Source organism: Cuculus canorus, chromosome 25, assembly GCF_017976375.1.
Source record: "Cuculus canorus isolate bCucCan1 chromosome 25, bCucCan1.pri, whole genome shotgun sequence".
NCBI lineage: Eukaryota > Metazoa > Chordata > Aves > Cuculiformes > Cuculidae > Cuculus > Cuculus canorus.
Genome location: NC_071425.1, coordinates 4,931,232 through 4,955,310, shown reverse-complemented (window position 1 = coordinate 4,955,310; position 24,079 = coordinate 4,931,232). Strand labels below are relative to the sequence as shown.

Sequence of the window (24,079 nt, the reverse complement as noted above, 5' to 3'; positions counted from 1 at the left end):
AGCCAAATACTTGTGTATATATATATAAACACACATATATCTATCTACATAGATATTTGGCTCTAAATATGTGTGTATATATATATATTATAAAATGCACAATCTTGTCAGCATTGTCATCTTTTAATACAAACCCAAAAAGAACAGCAATGCTCTGTCCTCTTAAAGGAGCTTCCTCCGTTAGAGCATCCGTGTGCACACTTAATTAAAGCAGCATGAAAGGAATAGAAAAACGTCTGGCTTCTGTTTTGCAGCAATAATGACAGTCTCTGATGAATAAAAGATATCGAGATGCAGCAGACATACCGGAGCGTACAGAAATAAGAACAATACTCACCTCTGGAAGGACGAGGCTCTAGATGTGTGTTCAGCAAACTGCCCTGAATGTGGCAGGTGTTCCATCAGTAGGAGAGGAAGAGTCTTGTTTGGAACTGTCAGGGCGCGTGTAAGGAGTGTCAGTGCTTGATTGGGTTTTTTGTAGAGAAGGGTATGGAAATGCTGAGTGATGTTCCTGCAAGCTGGCGTCAGCGGGTGGATTTCAGCCACAAATGACAATACCTCCTAGTACACATCGGAAGCTTGTCCAAGATTTTTGACAGCTATTTCAATATGGGTTTTTCCTCTGATTGTAAATAATCTGCTGGGTTGTTCACGTTGTCCTTTGGCTCTCCAGAACAAAGTTAATCCATTGTCCTCTTCTGGAGTACCATGAACTGCAGGCATTCACCCTTGGGTTTACTCCCCAATTTTGTCTGACCACCCTGTCCAGGAGTTCCATTTTCTCTCCTAAACCTGCACTCGCCAGCCACTGGCAACCACACCACTCTCCGATGGGAATGGAATAATAGATGTCTTTATGGAGGAAGAACATCGGTAGGCACTAACAGCTAAAATCCATCTCTTGAGGTGTGGCATGAGGGTGATCTCCCACCATTATCCATAATAAAATAGTAGCATTAGCGGTGTTAACTTGGTTTGGCAGGTGACTTGTTAATTGTCTGTGTTGGGTTGGTAATTGAACTGGCTGGAGGTGGGGACCCCAGTGGCCATGAGCACAGCTTTCCGTGTTGTGTCTGCCCCGTCCCTGGAGGTGTTCAAGGCCAGGTTGGATGGGGCTTGGAGCAACCGGGTCCAGTGGGAGGTGTCCCAGCCCATGGCAGGAGGTGGAACTGGATGAGCTTTGAGGTCCCTTCCAACCCAAACCATTTTATGATTCTATGTTCTGCAGCCAACAGGGGAAACCTGGCTGATCTGGACTATCTGCCCCTCATTTGTTATTAATACTTATTGCAATGATTAGCAATGTGTACCTTTATTGCTCTGTCTTCACGTATTGCTATGTTGTTTGGTGTCTGCCGTGTGGATCTGTAGTGATGCAATCTCCAGGTGCTTCTGTGTGGAAGAGGAGGGTTGGAGGGGGTGGCTGCTTTTGGAGGGGATTTTTTCCTTCCGTTTTGGGGGGGGGGGTAGGCTAAAGGTCCTCGTATCAAAATTTATTTTATCTTGCAGGGTTTGTTAGAAATCTGCAATGTAAATGCACAAAAACCTACCAGTAAAAGGACAGTTGCATTGTCTGAGTTATCGTCAGAACTGGGGGCTCTGGGACTCTGAAAGACAAATGGGAAGAAAATCAGAATAAATTATTCATGGCTATTCATAATCTAGAGAGGTGCTGAGATGCTGTTCTAGAAATGATTTCTTCAAGGACAGTGTCAAGACTCCGCACGATGAGCGTGAGCAGCCATCTCTGCTCCTCACAGGGGTCCGAGGGCCATGCAGCTCCCCGAGCCAGCCCACCCTCCACCTAGGAGTGATAAAAGCAGGGGACTCCCTCGTATTCTAACCAATTCTCTCTTATCTTTATGTTCCTATCAGGCACCTCCACAGAGAACGACTGTGCTTTTGAACCAGACTACGCTATTCCGCCACTCCCTGTGACCGAAGGTATGCAGCACATTCGGATTATGGAGGGCATGTCCCGCTCCCTTCCATCCTCCCCCTTACTCACACATCAGTCTATCAGTGTTCGGCTCCAACCTGTGAAGAAGTTAACTGGTAAGGACTTTAAATAAAGTTCCGTGGGGCTTTTAAGGTCCGTCAGTGCAAAAATCTGTAAGAAAATGCTTTGAACAAGCTTCTGTGTACAGGTCACTGTTTGTTGTAGCAGCTGCTTTGGTCAAAACCAGGAACGGATTTGGTTTCATCTTGATGGAGAAATCTTGCTGTTCTGAAAGGAATCTCTTTTAAAAATGTTCTCTAGTTTTCTGAGCAAGTGTTTCCGTTCCACTTTGGGGTTCCTGCACAGTGGAAGTGGTACAGTAGTTTTAAAGAACTTGACGCTGAAATTTTGAATGCTGAGAGAATACATCAGCAAAATTATAAACTCGCAGAGCAAAGTGGGGTTTTTTTTGTAGTTTATGCTTATTTTTAAACTGTTTTGTTTATCTGATCTGCTGCAATTGTGGTTTGAACACCTAAATAGTTGGATTTCAAAAGCACTTGCAGTCTGACATCCATGCAAGCCACGTCATAGTTCTACTGGAAGCAGTTTTGAAACTCTTGCTCCTCACCCAACATCTGCTGTCCCTGCATACCTGTCTTTCCCAATGCTTACCTCATGTGCTGCTGGAGAGAGAAACCGCCAGCAGGAGTGCGTACCCAGTGTCAGCAGATCTGTGCTTACAGAAGGAGATCTGATATACTTTGTCCCTTTTGTTCTCCTTGTCCTCTGATGAAAGAAGTTGAAAAGGAGAGGAGGAAGAGATTCTCGTCTCATGGCAGAGGGACTTTGCAGGATCTCTTGGAGGTCTCTGTGCGCGTGGTAGCAGTGGAGCTCCAAAGGTGCCAGACAGTCGGGCAGAAGGATCTGTAAAATATAGATAATTTGGATTTAATAGTAGATTTGCGAAGACAGGTTCACAGCCTTGCGCTATCTTTGATGTGTTTCACCCCAGTTTCGCCCAATGCCCTCTTCTGGTTTTAGAGCAGTCTTGTAGGTGCCATCGCTGCAAACTCGGTCTGGATAAGCAACACTGATCCAAAACCTCCCTGTGACGTGGAAGCGCTTAGGTGAAAACCAGCAGTCGGACAGTGAAGACATGGAGAGGTTTCACAGCATCTCACTGGCTGTGATGGTTTCCTTCTCTACTTTGTCTCGTTCTGCTGTCTGGTTGTTAATCCTACACAATACCAGCAGTGATTCCTTTTGGAAGAAGCTGAGGGTGATTCTGGGAAACCGCAGCATTACAAAGAGCGGCTTTTGTCTGTCTGACAGTTGCCACATGGATTTTTCAAAGCGACTTTCAGAGCAGAGAAAATTGGTGAGAAATTATCCAATTGTAGGGGCTTTCTCATGCTGTTGGCTTCTTACATACATTTGTGTGTGACTAATGCAGTCACGCCGTGATTTCCAGATCTGCGGAGGGGTCGGATAGCGGATGGCATTGTTTTTTAGATCAGAAACTTTGTTGTCTCATATCTTTCTCTTCTTTTACTGAAGATTTAATTCCTAAAACCATTTGCAACAAAATGTGGCTCTGCCAGCTTTAGCATTTCTGCTGTCTGGAATTCCTCAGAGAGGAAAAGTTAAATACAAAAGGCTTTTTAGGCTCTTTGCGAAGTGAGTTGCTCACGTTCAGGGGCTGAAGCATCTTGGGTCATTATGGATCTGCCTCGCGGTACAGTAGGTTTATCAGGTTTATCAGGAAGGGAGAACAGCTACTGAAATGGCCCCTTCTCCTGGGCATCAGGGAATGTCACCTTAATTTGGGGTTTGTCTTAGCTTTTAATAAAGGACAAGAAGTCTGTACGGTGCAGAGAAACTTACCCATTTGGAACCGCAGTGCAATCTGTCTATTTATTCATCTGTTTGTAATATAATCTTTGAGAGTTCTTAACGTGGTAGATTTTAAACAGCTTTTCCTCCACAGAAAAGTTAAACTATCCCCTTTTGGTAAAAAGGAATAGGAACACATTTTGCAGCGCGTTAAAGCTTTTCCTGTAGAAGCTGAGGTCACTCGCAGAGGTGTTGCTATCAGGGGTTTCTGCGTGCAGAGACTTGGATGGATTCAGAGGCTGATAAATACTCGATACGGTTGGAGTTCTCATTCTGCTGAACAGTCCAGTGACTGAGAAAACCCACTGTCATTGTGAGTGCACTGGGTGGTAGTTGGCTCTCCCTTTCCTGCCGCTGTCATCTCTTGGTTTGCAGGGGCTAGGAACACATTTCCTATTGGTGTGGTCAACCCCAGGTTAGACTGTTTCATGGGCTTTTTTAGTAACGATGGCTCTATCAGCAATCATAACGTGAAAAATACGTAATAAAAAGCAGAAAGAACCCCTCCTTCCAGCCCTGGAGAGAGGTCTGTGGGAGACATCGTTCGGATTTTGGTCTGGAATGAATTCATAGAATCATAGAATAGTTTGGGTTGGAAGGGACCTTAAAGATCATCCAGTTCCAACGCCCCCCCGCCATGGGCAGGGACATCCCACTGGCTCAGGCTGCCCAAGGCCCATCCAACCTGGCCTGGAACACCTCCAGGGATGGGGCAGCCACAACTTCCCTGGGCAACCGGGCCAGGGTCTCACCACTCTCCTGGTGAAGAATCAGCGCTTAAAAGTTGCCGCACAAGGAGAGCAATGGTTTTCAAAGCCATTGGGTTAAATTAGATTAGACATTAGGAAGAAATTATTCTCCGTGTGGATGGGGGAGGCCCTGGCCCAGGTTGCCCAGAGCAGTGGTGGCCGCCCCATCCCTGGAGGGGTTCAAGGCCAGGTTGGATGGGGCTTGGAGCAACCGGATCCAGTGGGAGGTGTCCCTGCCCACGGCAGGGGGTGGGACTGGATGGGCTTTAAGGTCCGTTCCCACCCAAACCATTGTGTGATTCTGTGTAATATTCTGCCATACATCCAGAGCATTATTGGATGCAACTCAAAGCTGTAGCTGTGAGGGAGGTAATGCCGTTGTGTTGTGCACCTTCATTCAGGAATGCAGCGCTGTTCAGGAGGGCACTTGTAGAGATGGATGTACCCGAGTGCTTTCCTGAATTGATGCCAAAAATAGGAGCCCAGCCTTGTTAGGATATGAGATATTAAGCTGAAAGACTCAGTTACACAGTTGCTTTTATTACTGTGGCACCTGCCACATGCAGAGGGTTTGTATAAAGCCCTCTGCCGCCCTGACTCCTCCTGGGGAAAGGTTTTTAATTCATTTGCTGTAAATTTATATGCGCAGGGCTAATTTTATTCATCACTGTATTTGGCTGTTTCCGTTTGTTCTGTTGACAGATTGCAAGCTGTCGGAGTCTTTTAGAAAGAGCACGTGCGTGTGAGAGCACAGAGGGAGGAGGAGGGAATATTAGCTAGGAATTTAGGGAATAAATCATATTGCTCTAAAAGTGGCTTGGATGTTTAAATTCGGATTCTCCAAGGCCTCATTCCTCCTGTATCCAGTGAGAATTAGATACTTTGATGTCTTTGAAAGCACCGACCCAAGGAGTCTGTTTCCTCACAAATCACCTGCTTTGAGAACATTCATCCTTTGCACTTCGGGAATGTGGGAACTTTCCCTAAGAATAAAATTCATAGTAAGGAGCAGGAATGTTCTAGGTGTGTTCAGGCAGTTGATTGCTTCCTCTTTCCTAAAGAAAACATCTCCTCTTTGACCAGATCCTGCCGAGATGGCGAGAGCAGAGCAGGCTGGAGACTCGCCCCTCCCGTGACTCCAGGGAGGACCCACTGTCCTGGTTCCCAATGCCTTCCAGACCCAACCAGGATGGGGACACCCACGGGCGATATCCTGTCTGCCAGCACCACCACCGTCACTTACAGTGCTGGGAAGTGGGCAGTCTGGGGTTCTGTCACCATCCCGTCCCTCTGCATCCTCCTTGGAAACACCCATATGGATTGTTAGTTCTTTCTTCTCCATTTCTTAGCAAACGAGTAAATATTCTTGGTGCTGATTGTAATTGCCAGCCTAAACAAGCCGAGATCTCTCTTTTGGAAACTCTGGTTGTTCTTTGTTTAATGGTGACAAACCCGCATTAACAATTTCAGCCCTCTGGAACGACTTGTTCTCTTGAAACTCTTGTGCTAACTCAGCTTGGGAGGCAGGGAGGCCGCTGCTTTGGGTGTGAGCGCTGGGGAGCAGCCACGCCGGTACCTGTTTGCTCAGATAAAATAGAGGAATAAATGGAAAGAATCTCTAAAACTTTGAATTTCACTTGGTGAGCAGAGACTTCAGAACTGCTGTATTGTGTCGGCTTTCGGTGGCATAGCTGTGGCTCTGAATCCCGGTGTGTCATCTGTCTGAGCACATGCATGAAGTAAAAGGAACCTGATGAGGGTGTAAAACAAGGTGGTTTGTTCCGCTCTGCGTTAACGTGGGGTATAAACCGCGGCCTTGTGGATCTCCTGCTACAGCAGCTGCGTGTGAGCTGCCTGTCACTGCGCCGCTTGAGTGGGAGCTGCTTTAGGGCACCGGCAGCCGTTGCGGCGCAGCAGCCACGGGTGGACAGGCTGGTGTGGATGTGTCCCTGGCTCCAGGAGGAGTGGCTGGCTCGGTGGCAGTGCCACGCAGACACTCAGCCACGGGATGGTGCTGCAGCTTGGCTCATCCCAGCCTCGCGCCCACGGCCGCCGTGCTCACCTGCACACAGCGGTGCCAGCTCTGGGGCTTGGCGGGGCTTTCCTTTCTCACAGATGCTGTTTTGGGGCATCGTTGCCATCCTGGCATTTCCTTTACTTAATAATTTCAATTATTTGCATTTCGATTATTTGGAAATGCCACAAAATCATGTCATTTTGTTGGCTTTTGGTACAACGCTCCCATCACAAACGTAGCTTGGGTTGATGCAATGGTGTGTGTGATGATTTGTGCCGACTGCTTCAGTCTGAACAACAAAACCTTTATCCAGCTGAGGAGAAGGGGATGCTGCGGCTTTAAAGCATCCAAAGGCTTACAGCCTTTTAGTATAAATTGTTCCCAGAATCCATGTCACAACTCCTTATATGGTGATGCTTTTTTTCCCGGCGTTGCCATGACAACAGCAGCACTGCACCATTCATCAGCTCTGGTCCTGGGCTGCATCGCCAGCCCTTCGGCTCACTCCGAAATGTTGGGGAGAGCATCAGTGAGTCCTTCACCCCTGTGTGCTGCACTGTGATTTACCTTTGCTTTCAGCAGTTTGCCGTAACCACAGAGCAAATTAAACTGCGCCAGAGGAAAGGACCGTGAGAAGACTTTATTTGTCTCCCGAGGGATGCGTGTGGTGCACATTTGCTGCCGCATTCGGGAAGGGAAGGCTCTGTAACACCGAGCAGCAGAAGGAAGGGAGCGAGCTCCGTGTCTGCAAGCTGCTCTGAAATCATCTTGTCGCCTGCTTCCGGGGGAACGAAGGAGATGCAGAAGTGATGCTCGGTGGGGGCAGGAGGCACCGCAGGGGAGACCGTGCTTGTGCTTTTGGGAGTGGAGCTTGACATCAGCAGCAGGAGGTGTCACCTGTAACATCATCCTGACGTGGGGAGCAGCAGGATGGCGCTGGCGCTGGGGAGAGGCGTGCGCCAGAGGAGGCTCTCTGCTGAAGTGCTGTTCGCACAGTATCTGCACCCGTGAATTTCCAGGCTCACTGCCTTCCCGCTGCTAGGCTGCACGCTTGCAGGCGATGGGGAAAGCGAACAAAGCCCTGTGAGTATTTGGACAATTCATCTTGCGTGGACTTGGATTGGAATTGTGAATTCCTTGGCCTCCATCTGCTCTGCAGAAAATCAATATCGAGGAAGGGATTCTGATGCTCCTGGTTTACCAGGAAGCCATTAGGAGACTTTTAGTGCCGGTAAGAGCTGTGCTGCTCGGGTTATTTTTCTCCTAGTGTTGTTGCAGTACTTGTCCGTGACCCGAGTTTGTCACCTGCTCTCGGGGCTGTGCAGGATTTCACATACGCAACGTGAAATGACCCTGCAGTGCCAAAAATCGAGTTTCCAGCATTGGTGAAATAGAGCTGCTGAGGAGTGGGGTGAAAAACTCAACAGACAGCGAGAGGAGGTTGGGTTTAAAATTGTAGAACAATGGGACTGAGATGAGGCTTTTCTTTTGTATCACAAAACGACCATAAATTGGATTGGAGTGAATTTTAAAACCCCTGTGTGCTGAGGGAGGGAGATGTTTGCTGTTCATCACAAGAGTGAGGGTTTTAATTTGATACTGGAAGGAATACAATATATAAACAACCATTTTCAAGGTGTAATTTGAGGAAAAGCTGTTCAAGTGCTCCGTGCTCCTGTTGAATCTGATTTTTGAGGGGTGTTGTGCTTCAAATTGTTGGTGTCAGGCCAGGCTTGCATCCTTTTTTGGTATTTCTAGATCGTGCTGTTTGCAGTATGCTCACATTTCTGTCACTTTCTTTAACTGTCACACCGTCAGCGTGGCATCGATCCCAGATCCTCGCTTCCCACGAAGGAGCGGAGGCTGGACTGGACACCCCGCTCTCGCATTTGTGACTTGCACAGCAGTGCCAGAGACTGAGTTCCCTGTACCGTGCCCTTAGATCCTAGGCTTTTTCCAGATGCCTAATGTATTTTTCTAGGTATATTTCATTTTCCATTGAATTTTCTCTTATGTGTTGCAATCAGTGCTCACCCAGAGCTTTAACAAGTAGAGAACTTGTATTTTGTCAGAATTACTGAGTCTTCCCATCTTAAAAAATGATGTAAAATGCACACACACAGCAGCAACATTTCAGAGCGCGTTTGGCACCTCTGCTTCCAAACCCTGATGCTTCCAGCGGCGGAACCTGATGGAAAAGCAGGATCCTCTTTCATTTACAGGCATGGATGCTGAATATTTTTCTCCTGTTGTGTTGACTCTTGCTCCTAATTTTTGGGATGCTTCACCCACTGAGTTGTGATTTGCTTGGACAGGCACACAGTGAGATGGAAACGAGAGAGAAACCAGGTGGATGAGGGGGCTCGGTGCTACACTGGTGGGTACATTTCTCTTGACTACACAAGCAGAGCTCTGGGTGTGGAATCAGGACAGTCCTCACTGCAGGTTTTAGGGGCTCCAAAACCGTGCCTGAAATTTGGGCTAAGAAATCATGTGTCTGCTTGTAACTTTGTGCATTAAAACGAGCCTGTGTGGAGGGCTTTGCTTCTCTTGGAGACCTGTCAAACATGGGGTGGTTTTGCATTAATTTTAGGACAGTTTGGATATAACTGAAGCATCTCAGCTCTGAGGACAGGCTGAGAGAGTTGAGGTTGTTCAGCCTGGAGAAGAGAAGGCTCCGGGGAGACCTTAGAGCAGCTTCCAGCACTAAAAAGGGCTGCAGGAAAGCTGGGGAGGGGCTCTTGATCAGGAAATGCAGGGACAGGACAAGGGGAAGCATTTTCGGCCAAAAGAGTGGCGATTGAGATGAGATCTTAGGAAGAAATGTTTTGCTGTGAGGATGGGGAGGCCCTGGCACACCCTGGAGGTGTTCAAGGCCGCGTTGGATGGGGCTTTGTTCAACTGAATCCAGTGGAAGGTGTCCCTGCCCCCGTGGTAGGGGGTGGAACCAGATGGACTTTGAAGTCCCTTCCAACCTAAACCATTGTGTGATTCTGTGATTCTGACTTTCAATTTGGAAATGGAAGGGAAGGAAGGAACCGGTATCTTGTATCTGTGGATTTTGGAAGTCAATAACCAGTGATAGTGTGTGTTTTCCTGGGTGCTGATTACATGATGTTCCCTGTCCTGTCTTGTTTTGACATGCAACTGCTTTCCACGTTGACAAAATAGATATTCTAGAAAAGATAGGAGAAATTCCCCATGTTTTCCTTTGGCGTTAGTGTGCGAGATTGCTTGCTGACCCTTCTGAACGTGCTCTTGCCCAGGATTTTGTTCAGCATGGAGGCTGCTGGACTGCTCAGACTTGCCAAGGCTGAGGGCAGTGTGCTCTGTCACTGGGAAAAGGTGATCATGGCTGGTCATTTCAGGTTTTTATATGAATGCCTAATTAATGGGAGAACCCCAGAGAGTTGTGTTTAGTGCAAATAACATTAAAAAGGCAAACAAAATAGCCCTGGACCACCATGGCTCTTCAGAATCTCAGAGGAGTCTGTCCTTATTTCACACTGGTGCTGCACAAAATGGAGCATCTGTCATGATTACACTTCTGGTGTGTGAGAATTTTAATTTTTAGACATAGCGAAGAGGTTTCTATAGCAAGAGAATGTGCTGTAGGCAGCCTCCTATGGAGTTAAATCAGGCCATTGCTCTTCCCTCTGCTACGTCTTCCCTCCTCCTGCTCCTGGAGCAGCCTTCCAAGGTGTTCCGTGCGCTTGACCGTGGCTCTCTAGGCCAGCAAAGAATGTGCTCTTTGGGAATAAGCCCTCATCTCCAAGTGGGCTGCATGTTTTGTAATTCCTTCATGCTTCTGTAACAAGGAGACAACCTGTTTTGGATTCTCCTGTGTCCTGCGTGATCTTGCTGGTTTATTGCATTGGATTCCTTCTCCAAAGGCTGACCATTACTGCATTCAGTTTTGGGAATGAAGCTGGTGAAGGGTTTAGAGCACAAGCCTTATGAGGAGTGGCTGAGGGAGCTGGAGTTGTTTAGTCTGGAGAAGAAGAGGCTGAGGGGAGACCTCATTGCTCTCTGCAACTGCCTGAAAGGAGATTGCAGTGAGGTGTGGGTTGGTCTGTTCTCTCTGTTAACCAGTGACAGGACAAGGGGAAATGGCCTCAAGATGCACCAGGGGAGATGTAGGTTGGATATTAGGAGGAATTTCTTTACTGAAAGGTTTCTCAGGCACTGGCAGAGGCTGCCCAGAAAGGTGGTGGAGTCCCCATACCTGGAGGCATTTAAAAGATGAGTAGACGTCATATTTGTGGACATGGTCTGGTTGCAGACTTAGCAGGGCTGGAACAATGGTTGGACTTGATGATCTTAATGGTCTTTTCCAATCAAAATTGTTCTGTGATTCTGCAATTACTTCTGCAGCCATTAATTTCTGATGCGATCTGTACCTGGTTGTCTCTAATTGTCTGGGAAGCTTTCGTCAGGCTCATCGAGATTCACAATATCTTTGTAAAGTTTGGAGTGACGGCACTTATTGAAGGTTCCCACAGCCCGTGTGCAGCCGTGGGGTGGGTCGCATTCTGCAGAGCTGCACCTTCTTTTTCCATTGCAGATCTTGACCAATGCCCAAATTAGACAGAAGGTTGAAGATTGAGACTGCTCCATGGTTCTGGACTGTTGCTTTGGCACTTGCAATCTCATTCCTTGCTCTGAGGTGATTTCCCTGGAGTAGCTGGTGGTGCTGTGTAATTCCATTCCTGGATTTATCGCTGGTGTAACCACGTGCGTATGGTTTGGAGTTGTATCAGAGATGTCTTTGGTGTAATGTCCAAGCTGGATCCCTGTATACCTGCATGCCTTCTCGTGCCAGAAACCTTTGCCAGTGGTTCCTGCACCTCCAAATGTGCAGCAGTGAAATCCATCTCTGTTCTGTGTGCTTCGTTAACAACTAACATATTGTTTGTTACCAAGATATGATTCCTGATTTATTTCCAAGAGCCATACAGTTTGTATGCATTTCTGAATGAGCTGCTTCCATGTTCTAGCACCAGCTTTTTTAATGCTTTGTGTGATACGCCCGTTTGTTGGGCTTCAGCTGGTTACACAGGCAAGAGGCGTGGCAAGGGGAAGGAAACGTTTCCTCAAGCATTAGAACATTTCTAAGAGCTTTTCTGTTTTCTTGTGTTTCACCCAAGAGAAATGAGTGGTAGGGATCTGTACCTGTTGCTGGTTGTGCTCTGAAGAACAGACAGATTCTTGCTGCTTGCTTAATCCGAAGTTGCATAAGGGGATGAGAGTGATTAACTCCACGTTGTCTTCTAGCAAAGCAATCACTCCTACAGAGCATATGGTCTTAGCTTTGTCTTGTACCAAATCCATTAGGTTTGTATTTGGAAGGCATTTGTGCAAGTACATGGTTGTGCGGAACCCTTCTCTCTGATTGCCAAATCCCCAGCGCTGCTGTGAGGTAACCATCTAAACTCTGCACATTGCATTTGCTTATATGCACGAGATTTAATTCCTGCTTTCATATTTGCATCAAACTCATGTAGCCTTGTGCTGTAGCTTGAGTTCAGAAGGGGGTTTACACTATAAAGACCTCATTACTTACTAATCATGCCGTTACACCTTAGCTTCAGGTCAAGTTTGTCCTCCAGCCGCAGTGCCCTTTGTTTTACTCTGTCAGGTTCCATGCAGCGCAAGCAGAGGATACGCCCTGGGCAGCTTTTGGAGGTCAGGGTTGGAGATGTTAATTAAGCCAAACATTGTTCTTGACCCATACTCCAAAATTTCCCCTCTTGAGAAAACAAAGCATGTTCCTGTACCTTTGTGTGCAGCAGGATGTGTTCGGGTATCCCATTGGGTCATGCCGGGGTCAGAGATGTGATCATTCTTTTGGGTTTGCCCGTCTTGTGCTTTTACAGGGTTTCGATGGGTTTGCTCCATAAATGTGACCCAGATGACTCTTTGAGACATGGGTTCCTGTCTGCCCTGTCCCTTCAGGAAGCAAGGCGTCCTCTTTTCTTTCTGTTTGCTGGTGGAATCTTTTGCATCAAAATCTGTTCAGACAAGTTGGTGGTTTCACTTCTTTGTGGGCTTTTTCCTATGAGAATGTCCATTTTTCTGTTTGAGTCTGTGACTACAGAGAATGGTTCCTGAGTGAATTTAAACACCCCTGGAACTTTAGCTTTTGCCAAAGGTTTGCATCTTCATTTCATTTCATGGGAGAAAAAAAAAGATGAAGACCTTTGCTTTCTGCAGTTCTTCTGAGGGCTTGGTTTGAAAGTGCTTGGAACAGTTGGGACAAGGGAATGACCTTGTCCAGCACTTAATTCACCTTACTGCTGCTCTTGGGAATGAGGTAGATGTAGAGGAGCTACAGCAAAAAGACAGGAAGTCCAACCTCTTCCCAAGTTGAGCTGCTTCTATAACTGTAGAGTTATGGACAAACCAGAACTCCACGCAGAGAAGAATTTGCGTTAACAAAACCAGTCGCTTCTCCCTTTCCAAAAGCCCCTGCCCTACCGTTAAATGGATTGTGATGAGCCCTGTGTGTTTGAATGTGTGTTTGAATGGCCAAATTATTGTCTGTGGTGATGCCGTTACTGTTGATGGGGATAACTGACAGCTCACATTTGAAACCCCAAAACCCCGAAGGTTTCCCGGCAGTGAGCATAAACCGGCTGAGGACTTGGTGTGGATGCACTGGGACATGGCCCTGGCTAGCAGGGCTGCAGGGCAGGTCGGTGCTGCCAAAGCCAAGGGCTGAGACACCGAGCTCTTGGCGTAGTAGGGTATTTCCTGTTGTCTCAGCAGCATTTTTTTTTAAGTTTTTGTGTTCAATTTCTATCTCTCTTTGCTTTTTTTGGTTCTGCAAAGGATCAAACATGTCTAGAGGGCCTCAAAGAGGGTGATGAGACAGCTTGCCTGCATGGCTTCTCCTGATCCACTTTGGAGACCTCAGAATGGGCAATGGGAGTTGTGTGCCGTGGGTGTTGGTTTTGGTTTAGGAATATGCGCTGAGAGCTCTGCCTTCCCAGCGAAGTTAACATTGCTTTCACTTGAAGGACTAAGCAGGGCCTGGTCCTTCCTGGGACATCTTGCCATGCTCAGAGGGTGTGTGCCACTGTCTCGTAGAGGTGTAAATCCCGTTACACGGAGAAACGTTATCATAGAATTGTATAATGTCCTGGGTTGGAAGAGATCCACAAGGATCATCAAGTCCAGCTCTTGTCCCTACATATGACAACCCCAACATTCACCTCGTGTGGCAGAGGGCATTGGCCAAAGGCTTCTGAAGTGTCATCACTTCTGGAGTGGCGCCGTGACTGTTACCCTGAGAGCTGTTCCAGTGTTCCATCACTCTCTGGAGGAAGAACCTTTTCCTAATGTTCAACCTAACCCTCCCCTGGCATCTTCCTGCCATTCCCTTGGGTCCTGTCATTGGTCACCAGAGAGAAGAGCTCAGCGCCTGCTCCTCCTCCCCTCGTGAGGAAGCTGCAGAGCACGATGAGGTCTCCCCTCAGTTTCCTCTTCTCCAGGCTTAACAGACCAAGTGACTTCAGCCACTCCTCACACACTTCTCCTCTAAACACTTCACCAACTATGTGGCCTCCTCTGGCCACTCTCCAGTAGCTTTAGATCCTTTACATCTCCAGTGAGGAGCAGAGCAGGACAATCCCTGCCGTCACCCAGCTGGTGATGCTGTGCTGGATGCTCCCCAGGCCACAGTTGCCCCTCTTGGCTGCCAGGGCAGCATTGCTCCTCCGTGTCTGCCTGCACCGTTGGCAGAGGCTACTCCAGGTGTTCCGCTTAACCATGCGTGGTCGCACAGATCATCACAACATCATTAGATGCTTAATTAAACCATTTAGGCAAGCCATGCTCCTTTGCCCTTGTTCTTCTGTGGAAGGAAAGGCTGATGAGCAGCCATCAATTCTCAAGACAGAAAGTTCTACTGGGTCAGTTGCTTCTACAAGTAAAAGCAAAGAACAAATTCCTGAAAACTAGAGGTGGTTGAGCGGTCACAATTTCTGTAAGTAAAGAAACACCCTGTAAACACAGTGTAATACTGTTTTTCAAGTGTTAACAAACACATTCTGCTAATTCAGGCCAATGTCTCGCCAGATAAGCAGCTTTATTTTAGGGCTCTAGTGTTCTATGAAGCTCCTACCAGTGAAGCAATACGGATCCTAAATGCAGTTTCATATCAATTGAACAATTATGCCTACATATCGGTGTAATTATAGGCCTGCCTTCGTCAGCTGAACTGACTAATTTAGTGTTAGCACAGCGACATTGAAGTGACTGACACATAAATAAAATCACCTTATCTGTTCACATCTTTTGCCTTCGTTTTAAATGCTTGTTATCAAGTAATGAATTCCTGTCGCCTTGCGTGGTGTGTGGCCCTGGTTTGTGCCGCGGGCAGGATGCAGCCACACGTGTCCTTTAGCGTGGAATCACTTGGGCTTTGGATGGTAGAGATTCCACAATTTACCCTTCTCTCTTACCACGATTGCAGTATCTTGATCCGCTCTTTAGACTACGAGAGGGAATGAATTAGATTTCCTGTGCAGCTTGGGCTCGCTCCTGGCCTCGGCCCCCACCGCTCCTGTTCATGTTTCATGGCTTTATAATTCGATGCCTACCTTTGATCCTTCTTGGCTGCTTGTAAAATACTGAAAGAGTTTTCTTGCAGGAGTGTCTGGAGTGAACTATTCCTTCTCGTTGTTCCTTTTCAGATCCCTTGCAAGCCTAGCACCGTTGTTAATCTTTCAAGCAGTAGAACACAGCCCAGCCCTCACGCAGCCGTGTAGGCACTGATGCTGCCAAGACAGAGAGACAGAGAGGTGGGGCTGTCCCAGATGTCAGAGCAGGTCATAAAACCAAAGCCTGTGACGAAGCCTGAGGACCATCCGAGGTTGCTGAATTACTGTCTCTGCTGTATAACCTCTTGTTTGTGACTTCGGTAACACCACACAGCTGAAAGGTGGTTATTACAGCTTCAACTCCTGAAAAGGACTCTGAGGGAGCTCTAGAAAACTACGGATCCATTGGCCTTATGTCTGTGTGAGCAAGCTAATAGAGAGTGGTCTGAAGGGAAGGGTTAATTCCCGTGGTAGAGGGGTTGGAACTGGATGATTAAAGTCCTTTCCAATCCAAACCATTCTATGATTCTACAGTTTAACCCCCCACATAGGACAGAAGTCTCTTGCTGGGGACACAGCAACAACCGGGCATTTGTTCCTGAGATCTGTGCTACAACCAGCTTCATGCAGGAAAGTGGAAAATGTGTTGGCTTCATTAATTGTTTAATTAGTTTCTGATTTCCCTCATGAAACTTTATCTTGAAATCAGAGCATTGTGAGCTGGACTTTGAGTTTAGGGGACGGTAAAACAGTTTCCTTCTAAGCAGTGGATTAGCAGTGTTATCCATCATTTGCTTAAAGTGACCAAGTTCCTTGCTGCTTTTGTTTGAATAAATGTATTTCAGAGTGTGTTCCAGGCATTTTTTTTGGACATATTGTCTCATTTTTAGTGCCAGTGCAATAGCTGAGTTACTGAATTGCTGAAAAATAGGATTCCAGGAGAGGAGGAGACTGAATGAGAATAACGCGACTCAGCACTCAGGGTTTGTTGCATTCTCCTCTCATCTGTTTTATATTGAACATTTAATGAAACAAAACTGTTGGGAAAAGGACTAAGAGGGGGTGAGGAGCGCTTTCCCCTCCAGCTCAGCCCTGTCCTAGTTCTGCCCTTTGGGAGGATTCTTGGGGTATTTGGGCAAAACTTACGTAGGCTTAAAGTTTCGATGACAGAATTTCATCCCATAGGCCCAGGGCTTCACTCACTTCATTTATTTTAGTCTGGAACTTGAAAAGTGGCTGGAAAAGAAACCCACGAAAAATGTGTGTGTGGATGGGGTTTGCTTATTTTCATAACAAGGTGACTTGGAAAGCCAGAGCAAGGGATGCCGCCTGCATGTTTCTTCTCTTGTCCCCTCCTCCTCCTCTTGTACACAAGTTGCCTTAGTCACACATGAAGTGTTTCTACTAGGAGAAGCAATTTTAAAAGACTTGAGAAGGTGCTGAAAAGAAGAATTTTAGATAGGAAATGATGTGGAGAAGGCTGCTGCTGGGCCACAGCTCTGAGGAGTCAAACCGATCGGATAGGTCTGAAAGGAAAGATCAAAGTGCCGTATCCTCCTCCTCCTGTCGTCTCTAGATGGTAATTAAATAACTCGCCGCTCCTCAGAGCAGTCTCCCCTACGGGGATAAAGGCTTTTTGGCAGCCCACATTGGAAATAAACTTATCTACAGGGAAAGCAGAGGGTTTTTTTTTCTTTCTGGGATCATTAATAGGAACAACTTTCTTCCTCAAGGCTTGCCAGAGTATTCTATGGAACAGCTGCTCGACAGATTCCTGCTGGGATGCTCTGGCTGGTCCAACCTAAAACCAAACCATGCGGGCTGACCCGGGAGCGGGCTTGGGTAGAATCATGGAATCATGGATTCATTTGGTTGGAAAAGGCCTTTGAGATCATCAAGTCCAACTGTTGCTGCTTTCAGTTTATCTCCAGCAGTGATAAGGCTGATAACAAATTGCTCTTCTGTTTGCTATAGGTGACAGAAAATAATTGCACAATAATAAGCAAAATGGAAATTGAGGTAAAATTCTGTCTGGAAGGGCAGACCACACACTGCTCAGGATTTTAGGGGAAATTATCTTCTTTCCGAGTATGCAGATTTGATGCAAATGTTGTACCAGCCATTATTGAACACAGAAATCTGTGTTATTTTATTATGTATGCATTGAAAATATATATAAGCATTCCAAAACCAAGTTATTAATGGCTTTAAATTGGAAAGGGGAAGATTTAATTAGACAATGGGAAGAAATTCTTCACGCTGAGGGTTGGGAGGCTGTGGCCCAGGTTGCCCAGAGCAGTGGTGTCTGCCCCATCCCTGGAGGGGTTCAAGGCCAGACTGGATGGGGCTTGGAGCAGCTGGATCCAGTGGAAGGTTCATGGAAGAAGTTCATGGAAGAAGGGTGGAACAGGATTGACTTTTTGAGGTCCTTTCCAACCCAAACCATTCTGTGATTTTATGGTTCTGTGATCCTGCTGACACGGAGCTGGTATCCAATTGTCACAGCAACAACCATCTCAGGGTCGGTAATTTTGCTCAGGGATGGTTTAGTAGTGGACAGGTACAGTTGGACTCAGTGATCTCAAAGGTCTTTTCCAACCAAACGATTCTATGATTCTATGGTTTTCTTCTTTTCTCACTCTGACCTTAGCAAAATAAAGACTCATTTCGGATCCGAGGCAGCGCCGAAAGCTGCGTCCCTTGTGTTTTGAGTGTAGTCCAGCTGTGTTGAATTCGACAGTTATTTGTTCCGGGAGCTCTGTGGATCAATAGCACTGCAGCACTTAAAACATTTTAGTTCGAGGGAGACTCAGTGCAGCCTGCTTTCCGCAGCGTTACGTAGCCACTGGGCAGCTTCCAGCACGTGAATCAGCCTCTGGCATAGCTGCCATCATTATTAATTAAAGCCGGGAGGTGGATTGTGCCCAAAGCTGCCCACTTTTCTGCTTTTTCAATGTGAGTTTTCTGAAGTTTGCTCCTCAGCCCAGTGCCCTGGCTCTTATCGCAGCCAAACTGGGGCAGGAGGTTGGAAAAGCTTCTGTGTTTGGGGCGTTGCTTTCTCTCCGTACGGGATTTATGTTATAAGATTATGCTTCCAGTATTTGCAAATACAATGGGTATGTGCAAAATTCAGCTCTTCTTCAGCTGAACCGGTCATTGGGGTGAGCCTGTGGTGAACACAGAGTGGTTCACTCATTGCGTCATTGCTGACCCTCTTTTACCTTTTCTTTAGCCTGTGATAAATCCAGTGTTTTACACAAAGACAGCAGATTTCATCCTTCTTGAGCAGAGGAGGGTTCAAAGCATAGCTAAAATTCAGCAGTACTTGTGTGAATAAGGCAGAGAGAGGACAAAACTGGGGAGAAAAGCTCATTTTAAGCCGACCTTCTTGGCTGGACTCTGCTCAGGACGTGCCCTGTAGTAGCGACTCAGGAGAACTCAGGTGTGTGGCCAAGCTGTGTGGTCGCACTGATGACAGAAGTGACCTGGTCACCTAACGCTACAGCTAAGGGTGAATTAAAAACTTCCCTAAGCAAGACACACCTTTGTAACGATGAAGCGTGTGAGTCTATAATAGTGGCTCACATTGGTGCCATTCAGGGCACCGTTCTGCGTGTTTCTGCAATGTATGTAAAGTGCCGATGCAAGGAGAGGCTCCCATGTGCCCAAGGATGGTCCATCCATTGTCTATGCTATGGAAAACGGTCACTATTTCCTCCAGCATCTTCCATGTCCATACGTAGATTGGTTTCTTGTGTATCTTCATGGGTGCGTGAACGCAGAGAGGTGTAGGTGTTGTACTCAGACCATGGAATGAGGATCCTTCACTGCAAGAAAGACACAATGGGGCTGGAGCGTGTCCCGAGAAGGGGAATGGAACTGGGAAAGGGGCTGGGGAAAAGCCTTATGAGAAGCAGTTGAGGGAACTGGGATTGTCTGCTTTGGAGAAGGAGAGGCTGAGGGGAGACCTCAACACTCTCTGCTGCTCCCTGAAAGGAGGTTGTAGTGAGGTGGGTGCTGGTCTCTTCTCTCAAGTAACAAGTGACAGGATGGGAGGAAATGGCCTCAAGTTGCACCAACGGAAGCTTTGATTGGATATTAGGAAAAATTGCTTTACCAGAAGAGTAGTAAAGCCTTGGCAGAGGCTGCCCAGGGCAGTGGTGGAGTCACCGTCTCTGGAGGGCTTCAACAACCGTGTGGCTGTGGCACTTCATGGTTTGTTAGGCACAGCGGCGTTGGGCTGGCGGTTGGGCTGGGTGAGTTTAGAGGGCTTTTCCGATCTCAGTGATTCTTTGGCTCTCTGAGTTCAGCTCTGCTGAGATGACTGCCTGGAACAAAACCTTGTCAGTCAGGTCATTAGGTGTTAGTAATCCTTTATTAGTGAATCGTTCCTTTCAGAGCTGAAACTCAATGTAGTAGATAAAGCATTTTGCTAATCAATGATAATTTCTTTTCATCAAGTCCTTTTGATCTAAAGGGAAACCTTTTGTTTTTAATTAAAAGACTACCTTGTCTTTTAATCAGGTGACAATGAAATGATACCTAGGAAATAGAATTAGGAAGCTGCACGGGCTCAACTAAAGCATGGTGTGAATAGAGATAAAATGATTACTTGGAAACAGTAAACACATCCTGATTTCTCTGTTGTATCTGATAGTAGATGAGATGCTCGGCGGTGCTCGGAAACAGCACCAGGATTGATCCCTGTGCAGGTGTACGAATGCATAAACCGTGAGCAGCCCCCGGTGTTTGAGGTGGTTTCTGTGTTGGAGGGAACTGCTCATTTCAGCCTCTGGGATGAGAGCTTCAGGCATAAGTAGTATGGACAAAATTTGAGCAATAAAATGAACTGGGCTCTTGGTTTCCGTTCCTCGGGTGGGTGTATTGTATTCTCAGTCTCTGTTGTTAAAGAGGCTCTTGAGGAGCCAGCTTGCAGAGCGCTGCTCCTAACGTGGTATTGCCATGTGTGTGTGTCCGGGCTGTGCTGCAGTCCCGTCCCTCTGGTCTGAAGGCGTGTCTGCTTAGGGATGTTTTTAATTCACCCGTAGCTGTAGCGTTAGGTGACCAGGTCACTTGTGTCTTCGGAGGAAAGAGAACGGAGTGTTCTCCCATCGCTGCTCAGGAAGCGGTGTTGTTGGGGCTCAGCAGCTCTTTGAATTGTATCCACTGTATCTCTTCCAGTGTCAGAAGCTGTCTGTGGGTTAATAACCAACAGGCAATCCTGGATCCTGGAGAAAAGAATCCTTCCTTTCCAGAAGGGTGGTTTGCCTCCAGTGCTCTCCTGAGACCTCATCTGAAGTCCTGTTCTGGAATCCTTAGCATGAGAAGGATGTGGAACTGTTGGAACGGGTCTAGAGGAGGCCACAAAGATGATGCAAGGGCTGGAGCACCTTCCCTACGAGGACAGGCTGAGAGAGTTGGAGTTGTTCAGCCTGGAGCAGGATCAAGGAGACCTCAGTACCTCACAGAACTACAAGAAAGCTGGAGAGGGACTTTTTACAAGGGCATGGAGTGATAGGGGGAATAGCTTTAACTTGGAAGGGGGAAGATTTAGATTAGACATTAGGAAGACATTCTACACAAGGAGGCAGGGGGAAGGCCCTGGCCCAGGTTGCCCAGAGCAGTGGTGGCTGCCCCATCCCTGGAGGGGTTCAAGGCCAGGTTGGATGGGGCTTGGAGCAACCGGATCCAGTGGGAGGTGTCCCTGCCCATGGCAGGAGGTGGGACTGGATGGGCTTTGAGGTCCCTTCCAGCCCAAACCATTCCATGATTCTGTGATCTGTTGTGTACAGAAGATCTTACAGAACTCAGAGGGCTGGTGGAGAGCAGTGGCTATAGGAGACCTCAAATGATTTTGTCCATGCTTCCGTTAGTTTTTATGCCATGTGCCAAACGCTTATCCTGTGATCTTTGATTTGCCTGTGCTCACAGGAGGATGATCAGGACCAAGGCAAACTGTTGTGCGTGGAAAGGCACTTAGATAAAAAGATCAACGTTGCCCTTGCAACATTTGGCTAAAGCCCAGCAAAACAGATTTCTGAATTTATGGCATCGCCATTTGTTGTTTATTCCAGTAGAAAACTAAAGACAAAATATGGATCTGTCAGGATAATCTTCATTTTGGACAGGAGGCAGGAGCACTTAATTCTTTTATGTGAAAATCCTCCTTTCATGTAATCGGGTTATAGATCAGTTAGGACGACATTTTGTTTTTTTCAGGTTAAGAATATCTGAAATAAATGAAACAGTTGCTCGGTGGCTTTTCCCCATGTGCAGTTATGCTAAGGAGATTGTATTGACTTGTGCTTTCTAAAGTGAACTCTTGTCTCTATGTCCTTTTGATGTAGCCTCTCGTCTGCTGGCGATGTCCGTTTTTAAGGCCTAAGTAATGCTTTTTAGGGAATAAAAGCATAAATACTGTAAAATTGTGTGTATGGATAAGTGTGCAGTACAGTGGGAATTCACTATGTTGGAAGCATAGAATCATGGGAATGGTTTGGGTTGGACTGGACCTGCCATGGACACCTCCCACTGGATCCGGTTGCTCCAAGCCCCATCCAACCTGGCCTTGGGCCCCTCCAGGGATGGGACAGCCACCACTGCTCTGGGCAACCTGGGCCGGGGCCTCCCTACCCTCACAGAAAACATTTCTTCCTAAGATCTCATCTCAATCTCCCCTCTTTCAGCTCAAAACCATTCCCTCTCATCCTGTCTCTGCACTCCCTGACCAAGAGCCGCTCCCCAGCTTTCCTGGAGCCCCTTTCAGTCCTGGAAGCTGCTCTAAGGTCTCCTCAGAGCCTTATCTTTTCCAGGCTGAACAACCCCAAATCTCTCAGCCTGTCCTCACAGCAGGGGTGCTCCAGCCCTTGGGTCATCTCCGTGGCCTCCTCTGGGCCCATTCCAACAGTTCCATCTCCTTCTTCTGTTGGGGATTCCAGAACTGGACTCAGGACTCCAGGTGGGGTCTCACGAGAGCAGAATATGAAGTTCTTTGCTGACCTCAAAAGACAAATTGGTGGCATGGCTTTTTGATTCCAGCAGCTGATCCTGATCCCTTCTGCTGTCGCAGGCAGTTGTTTGTGGGAGGCAGAAATGGATCGTGTGAACATCAGCAGACAGGGTCAGCTCCTCGATGAGAAGTGAAGGAGATCCAGAAGGGATGCAGCAATAAACCACATGTGAAACGAGAGATCGTGGTATTCATGCCTGGTCATTGGGGACTGACCCTTTGGGTCACGGTTGGTCTCATCAGCACTCTCTTTATTCATGATCTTCTTCTCCTTTGGGTTAAGAACTGCAATAATAGTGCAAAATCTCCTGGTGACAATCCCATTGCAGTCATCGACACCCCTTGAACTATGAAAGCCATCTTTGTTCTCTGTTTCAGAACAAAAATAGCGTTGCCAAGGGGCCGCACCAGGTGACACGTGGCTCTAGGGTTAGCCAGAAATGATAAAGAAGGAGAAGAGATCTTTCTAATATAGATCATAGAAATGACTGTTAGTGGGGCTGTGGAACAGGCTGCCAGGGAGGCGGTGGAGTCCCCATCCATTTAGGGGTTTAAAAGACAGGTAGATGAAGTGCTTATAGATGGTTCAGTAGTGGAGAGGTACAGTTGGACTGGATGATCTCAAAGGTCTTTTCCAACCAAACGCTTCTATGATTCTGTGATTTGAAATACACTTACTCGTTAAAGCTGCAGTTGCCAATGAAATATCGGTGGGTTGGCCCATGTAGAATTATTATTCTTAAATTTCCTTGCCATACTGACAGTCATCTCAGTGTTTTCCTGTTTTCACTCTGGCAGTGTCTGGCACAGGACCATCACTGTGGATCCCTCTTTCTTGGGTGGTGCCCGGTTACAGGCAGAGCGAGTGCCTGCATGTGGCCGGGTTGGGGGTTTCTTACACACTTGGCTACCAGCTTGTGGCATTTGGCATCACGTCGTTTGTCTGCATGGGGCTGCTCACCCTCGAGCTTCATTTGCTGGTGGGATGGCAGCAGGTCCAGGGCAGAGGGAGGCTCCAGGCTCCCTCCAGCTCTGCTGGCCTGGCTTGTCCTCAGGGGCTCTCAGGGGAACTGTGTATCTGATACTCATCCCAGCTTTCCATGTGCCTGGTACCTTTTCTCCCTCCTGAGGGGAAGGAGGAGCAGGAGGGTGTTCAGCACCTGCTTTGGTGCAGAGGGAGGGGCCGATTCCTCACCCATATTCTGCCTCACTGGCACTTTTTCTTGAAAAAACACCCCTAAACCTTTATCTTCATTTCCTCACCCCCTTTTCAGAATTCCAGGAGTCATTTCTGTCCCAGCTCAGCTCACCAGAGCCGCTCCTTGTGTGCAGCCCTTCTGGTTTCCCCTCACCAGAGCCGCTCATCCTTCTTCCCGGCAGCACCAACCACGCTGCTGGCGCGCAGGCTCCTCAAAAGCAGGAGATTTATCGCTGCCTCCGAGGGCGGCGTGTGACCTGTTGAGCATTTATTACAGGAGATGCATGAGAACAAACGTCCCCCATCTTCAGTTTCAGATCCCAAATTGAATTTGCAGGACAGAGCACTATAAATATAAAGGATGATGTATTCTGCTGCGAATCGGGGGGAATGAAGCACGTGGCCCTGTGTGCGGCACAGCTTTGCACATCAGCCTCTCACTCTGACTGGCGTGAGACTTTAACTTGGTATATAATAGCATAATCTCTGCGTATAACTTGCTCACTTGTTCTGTTTCTCTAGTCTGGCAGGACTATCTGTTTAAAAACTTATTAATCAAAGTGTTTTAGTAATTCTTTTATTATAAACAAATGTTGCACACAGCTTTGTTTCTTTAAGCATTCAAGACTATTCAAACATACGGGAGGATCCCCTTTCGCAGTCGTTAG

General features: G+C 47.3%; 1 protein-coding gene across 18 annotated transcripts in view; it reads left to right on the top strand.

The window, feature by feature from the left end:
* The window catches only part of TANC2 (tetratricopeptide repeat, ankyrin repeat and coiled-coil containing 2), a 225,301-nt gene that overhangs the window by 84,670 nt on the left and 116,552 nt on the right, over positions 1–24,079 (top strand). For 10 of the 18 annotated variants that reach the window (XM_054088176.1, XM_054088183.1, XM_054088185.1 and 7 more), the window contains one exon: positions 1,876–2,055. In XM_054088176.1, coding sequence (XP_053944151.1) covers positions 1,876–2,055 — 180 coding nt within the window. The other 8 variants (XM_054088191.1, XM_054088186.1, XM_054088190.1 and 5 more) reach the window with 3 other exon arrangements.